The sequence below is a fragment of the Echinops telfairi genome, unplaced genomic scaffold (genome assembly GCF_000313985.2).
Source record: "Echinops telfairi isolate 266 unplaced genomic scaffold, ASM31398v2 ScPeMD7_443;HRSCAF=831, whole genome shotgun sequence".
NCBI classification, from domain to species: Eukaryota; Metazoa; Chordata; class Mammalia; order Afrosoricida; family Tenrecidae; genus Echinops; species Echinops telfairi.
The window spans coordinates 72848861-72854996 of NW_022104341.1; the positions used below are offsets into that span (position 1 = coordinate 72848861).

A 6136-nucleotide genomic window follows, 5' to 3' on the forward strand; every position below is an offset into this window, starting at 1 on the left:
ACAAAGTCCTCCACCTCACAAAACAGAGGCAATGATGCCGACTGCAGGAGGAAAGCTGAGTCAGTGAACGAATAAGCATCTCAGCACTAGCAGGGGTCTCCACACGGCTGCTCCAGCACCCAGGGCTGCATCGGGATAGGTCCATGTGGCTTCTCCTTGGGGATGTCTCGTAGGAAGTCAATCTTGCAAGCTGAAGCAGGGAACTGCTAAGGCAGCTGCACCCGGTGGAACCATCACAAAACAAGAGACCCGAGAACTAGAAAGGCGAGGCTTCACCACCCATTTATCCCTCTGCCTTTCAATTAGCCCCACATGTGATTATCGGCCAGGTTGGCACAATTAACTAACTCATTAACATACATCTTCTCTCTTTTAGCCCACCACCACCACCACCACGGTGCCCCCCTTCCCAAGCCCTTTATGCTTTTTTTTCCTTTTGATACCCAAACCAGGGATTGAACATAGATTTTTTTAAATCAGTGTTTTCTTTGTTTATTTTGGTTTGTATCTTACTGTTTAATGGGATCTCTTTTGTTTTCTTTTTGTTTTGTGTAGTTTTTCCTTTTTGACTTTTGTGGTTTCCTTTCCAAGACATGCTGTCTTTTGCAAATGACTTGCTACCTTCTCCATTCGAGTATTTATTACCTACTCTATTCCCTCTCTTTGTTGCTCTTGTCCTTGTTTCAGAAATGTTATCTGTGATTCCTTTTGTTTTAATCCATTTGGTTCTGTTTCATTTCCTGTATTACTTAAGTATCGTGATTTCTCAGTAATAATGTCTTATATGACAATGTGAGGTTGCTGCCTATTGTTAGTGTTGATCCTCTGTTCAAAGAACACCTTGTACTATTTTTTTGTAAGGCTGGTCTTGTTTTTACAAATTTTGGTTTTTTTCTTCTCTGAAAATTATTTTATTTCTCCCTCATTTTTGAGGGATCCTTTTGGTGGATAGAGGATTATTCTAGATAAGTCATTTTTTTCCCTTCAGAATTTGAATATACGAATCCATTGCCTCGTGTCTGCATGGCTTCGAAAGACCAACCTGAAGCTTACCCTGATCGGTTGACCTTTGTAGGTGAGCATTATTTTTACCCATGGTGCTTTCAGGGGCGTTTCCTTTTCTTTGATGGTAGAACATTTCACCAAACTATTGAATTGTGTGCTGTGTGAATTATATGCCAATTAAAAACTAAATAATGAAAAGTTTCACTATGCTGCCATGGTGATTTTGCTTTGGGATCAATCTGTCTCGAGTTCTCTGGGCTTCTTGAGTAGCTCTTATATTCTGTTCTGTCATAATATTAGGAAAATTCTCCTTTAATACTTCACCCATTTTATTTGTAGTTGATATTCCTTATTTCTGTTCTCGGATGTTTAGCAAATGTAAGTTGCTCTTTTTGATAGTGTCCCATGTAATTCTTAGGTTTACTTCAGCTTTTTTTGTCTTTTCTTATAGCTTGGTCTTGTATTTTGGTCTTGAGAGATTTGTCTTTGATAACACTAATTTTTTAAAATCATTTTATTGGCATATAATTCACATATCATACAATTTAGCTGTTTGATCATTTTAAGAATTGTGTAATCATTACCACAATCAATTTCAGAACATTTTCTTCTTTCTTGCACTCGTTAGCGCCCCATGCCCCCCATCCCACCTCGAAGCTCCCCGGGCATGCTCCTAGGTAACCTATCCAGTTACTGTCTCCATAGATGTACCTATCCTGGATTTCATCCACAGAAAATCACACAACACACAAACAGGAAGCAGAGAGAGAGAGAGAAACCTCAATCATAAAGCAAGCAGGAAATATTTTTTAAAAACTTTAAAATAGGCTAAAAGGGAGATCAAATAATGAGGTATTGCATTCTAACTTAACTATATCTGTCATGATCAATTTCACAGTGTTCTCTGTCTGATAGCAAGGCTACACATGCCTGGACTAGGTCAGATGGGATTCACTGGAGGATTAATCTATATGGGGGTTCTGCACATGGATTTTGGGCTTCCACTGTCCCCCATAGCCTTCTGCAAGCCAGGTGTTCATAATTTAAGCTCTGATGTTACTCCTACCTTCAGATTTGGATTTTATTATTTACAATCCTTGAGTCACACCGGCTTGGGCTTAGTTGATGCCTCACCTCGATGGCTGCTTGTTTTAAGACAAGCCTCCAAGACCTCAGACCTCTTCTGCCCGCTAGCTGGGCACCATTTCTGGGCACTAGCTTCACCACACTCGGTGATGGCACTCCTTTCTTCAATGGAGATCACTGATTCTTCCCTCCATTGTTTCAGTCCTTCTGGTTTGTTCCTTCAACGTGTTACCCAGTTCTAATGCTTGCCTTTTGGGTTTCTACTGGGATTGTTGAAATTGTTTTGTCTAGTTTTTCATGTGCTTTGCTGGAGCGATCTTATAGAGCTTTCCTGACATACTCTTCCTTCGCGTCTGTATTTTTTTTTCTGTATTTCTATCAATGTTCTTCCTCCAAACGCTTGAAGTAGCCGAAGGTCATCGCCCTAAACTCCCTCATGGAGGATCTAAAGCCTTCTCCTCCCCCAAGACCTCCTCCAGAGTCACCTTTGTGCTTATTCTCGTGAATCAAATGGTTTTCTCCTGTCTCCAGATGTGCACAGAGATTGACTACTGCTTTCCAGACATGGCATTCCGTGTCTGTCTGTTTGTTCCTATTTGTCTCTGGCCACAAAGCAGTCCTCACACACTTACTGCCGATCCTGGAGAGCCAGGGTTCCGAGCGGTTCAGTACTAGCCTACCCAGCAGAAGTCAAACGTGAGAAGCAATTCCTTATTGCTCTTATTGAAATCCTGGCGTGGAGGCTAGATCCCAAGTCCCTAGGACGTGCAAGGCAACCAGCCAGCACAAAAGGGAGAAAAGAAACTTGCCAAATCACTGCCACATGCCCCTCAAGCAGCACTCACCGACTCTGTGGGTCACAGCAGGGCCCAGATTCTACCCTGTCTCCCTGGAAATAAGACAGTGTCTTATATTAATTTTACTCCCAAAGATGCACTAGGTCTTATTTTCAGGGGATGTCTTATTTTTCCATGAAGAAGAATATGGTACACATTTATTGTTTGTTGTTTTATTAAAACAAACCTCCCACTTCCCCTCTGCTCCGGCTGCGCTGCCAACAGAGTCCAGAGTTACGGTAGCTTCGGGGGGCCTTATTTTTGGGGGGATGTCTTATATCTCAGCGAGAGGCAAAACTGTAAGTAGGTCTTATTTTCGGGGGATATCTTACTCTCAGGGAAACAAGGTATTTGGGTGTGGACAGAGACGCAGGTGATACCACTCCATTGTCTAACTTCGAGGAACTGTGCTAACTTATTCTAAAACACCTGTGGGCTAGTAGCTAAGTCCATTTTGAGAAAAAATTTTACAGAGACATTCTCACCCCATCTCATATGAATATACATTACAAAGCTAGGGTGCTTTAAAAACACCACAATATGGTCTGGGTGCAGGGATGAATAAAAATAGATTGAGAGAGGATATTTACAACAACAAAATGAAGGGGCTGGATTTACATAATTCCTGCATGTCTGGAGCAAGGTGCAGGCTCCAGACAGGTCCCCATGCATTCACTCAGGTAGGGACCCCAAAAACTCAATAGAGGTCAACAGAACTTTGAGCCTGTCTGCTGCACTGTCAAACTTTGACCTGGGGAGCCCAGGTCTACAACTGCTGAGGGGAGAAATCTTGAAGGAAAAGTGCCGTTCGTGGACGAACATTTTGGACGGAAAGAAAAAGGAGTATATGGTGATTTTATTGAAATGAAAGCTCAATGAGATAAAATTGCTTGTCCCGAGTTAGAGGCCAATCGCTACATCCTTCACGGATAACCCACTAATTAATATACTGCCTGTTTTGGATGTTGTGTCTGTATGGCCCTCCCTGCCGGCCCTGCAAATCTGAACACCCACTCCTTGCAAGTCGAGCCCTCTTCAGGGCACCTCCCTGGGCTGTACTCACCCTCGGAGATGCTGGGGACGGTGGCGGCGGTACTGCCCTTGGTGCCAGTGGCGGAGAGCCCCAGCGCAAACTTACCTACCTCAACGACGCTGGCCACCTCGCTCCAGCCGTCTGGACTGCAGTGCAGAGGGATGGTGCAGGTGCTCCCCTCCTCGGAGTAGTCCTGCTGGCTGCTCAGGGTCAACGTGGACGTGTCACTGAAGATGAGGCTGGAGCCCACGCTCAGGGTCTCACTGGAGCCCAGGACCAGGGTCATGCACGAGGGTGGAGAAAGGGCAGAGTTGGGCCCGTGGGTGCTGGAGTGCAGACTGGTGACATCCGTGGAGCTGGGACTCAGGGTCATGCGGGAAGTCTTCGTGTGGGTCACGTTCCTCTGAGAGTTCAGCTCCTCGTTTGGAACCAGATGGATGGTGTCCCTGGAGTTGGTGCTCCAGGTCACCCCTAAGGCTCCTTTAGAAACAGACTCCGAGATGCTGTGGGAAGTCAAGGTGATGGTCTCACTTGTGTCTGGGAGAGGGCTCTCGGGAGCAGCATCCCGGTCCAGCACACAGACATCTCCTGAGTCAGGATCCAGGGAAGCGCTTAAGGCTGGAATAAGAAGTGCTTTTGAGCCTGGCCTGGAGTTGCTGTGACCCATGACTAATGACTCCTTTGAACAAAACCTTATAAATGGCTTTGATTCGGGCCTGGAAGGATTGGAGTTACTCTGACCCAGTTCAAATAGCTTACTAGAGGGAGGGGAGGTCTTCTCTAAAGTTGGCTCTAATTGGTTGCCCAAGTTCAGGTCAGGGACATCAGCAGAGTCAGAGCTGGGAGCGAGATTTGAGGCTGGAGAGAGCGTCCCGCAGGAGTCAGGCCTTGAGATGGGATTAGAATGCAGGCCCAGGGCCTCCCCAGAGTGGGGGCTGGAGGCCTGGACAGAGGCCGGAACCAGGGTTGTGGTGTCCCCGGGTGTTGTGGGTGAGTTATCAGACACCAGGCCAGGGGCTGCACTTGAGATCGGACTCGGAGCGGGGTGAAGGCTGGAAGCAGGAGTCGGGCCCGAACCCAAGGGTGGGCTCGAGACAGGAAGGGGGGCCGCGTCCGGGTTGGGCACGGAAACAGTGCCAGAGCTGAAACCCAGGGAGCCACTGGTGTTGGGGTCTGCTGTCATCTTTGAGTTTTCACGGAGAGTCACATCCATGCCGAGTCTGGAGGTCTCCTACTGCCTCTTGCCCCTTCCTCCCAACAGCCAGAGGTGGACCTTCTTGCAGTGCTCCTGGGAGAAAGGGCAAACCCGGTCACCCGGTGAGTTTCTGCCACTCCCCTGAGGATGCAGACCCTTAGGATGGGGTTTCTCTGATGGCCTCTACATAGCTCTCCCTCTGGTTTTCTGGGCTCTCAAGCCAATCCTGTTCAGTTCTCTGAGCATGTCCTCCTCCCTACCCTCGACCCCTCCCTACTCCACACTCAGCAAGACCTCAAGGAAGACTGGCTCCTGGCCTCGCTGACAGCACTCCTGGTCTCCAAGCACTAGCTACTTCCCAGATGTCCCCACACCCTACTCCCTGCCTGTGACCACTCCCGGCTTTCTCGCAGATCAACCCCCCCCTCCCCCAAATAAAGTCAAACCCACAACCATGGAGTGACTTCCAACTCATAATCCCGGGATTCCGAGGCTCTCTGTCTTTATGGGAGCAGAAAGCCTTCTCTTTCTCCTGAGGAGCAACTGGTGGGTTTGAACCGCTGACCTTGCCATTTGCAAATCAGCATCCTTACAAGTTCCCTTGGCCTGAACCTCCTCCCAAGGAGCCCGGGTGGCACAGTGGACGCAGGGTTGGGCTGCTGATTGAAAGTTTAGTGATGAGACGGCCCCAGCCCTTCTGTGGGTAGGTCACAGTATGTCAGAATCCTTACCCCACCCTCCTTTGAAAATCCAGCGACTCCTTTAGTAATCGAGACCCTGCAAGAGATGAGCTCCCGTGATGCCGAGAACCATATGTGTTCTGGTCCCTCGGCATCCCTGGTACAGTGCCAGGCAGACAGGAGAACGGCCACAAATACTAGAGCAAGTGAGGCACCTCTTCCACTTTAGGATGGAGGGAAAGGGAGGAGGAGCCTACTGCCAGCCAGACACACATTGTCTGGAAAGCTGCCTCACCAAGGA

General features: G+C 47.8%; 1 protein-coding gene across 1 annotated transcript in view; it reads right to left on the reverse strand.

Moving 5' to 3' along the window:
* Positions 1–5917, reverse strand: part of MROH7 (maestro heat like repeat family member 7) — a 60181-nt gene extending 54264 nt beyond the window's left edge. The window contains exons 1-2 of the mRNA XM_004699645.2: positions 5887–5917; positions 3991–5248 (exon numbers count right to left, since the gene is read on the reverse strand). Coding sequence (XP_004699702.1) covers positions 3991–5173 — 1183 coding nt within the window. The 5' untranslated portion in view covers positions 5174–5248; positions 5887–5917. The remainder of the gene's footprint in view (positions 1–3990; positions 5249–5886) is intronic.
* Between the last annotated feature and the right edge of the window lie 219 nt (positions 5918–6136).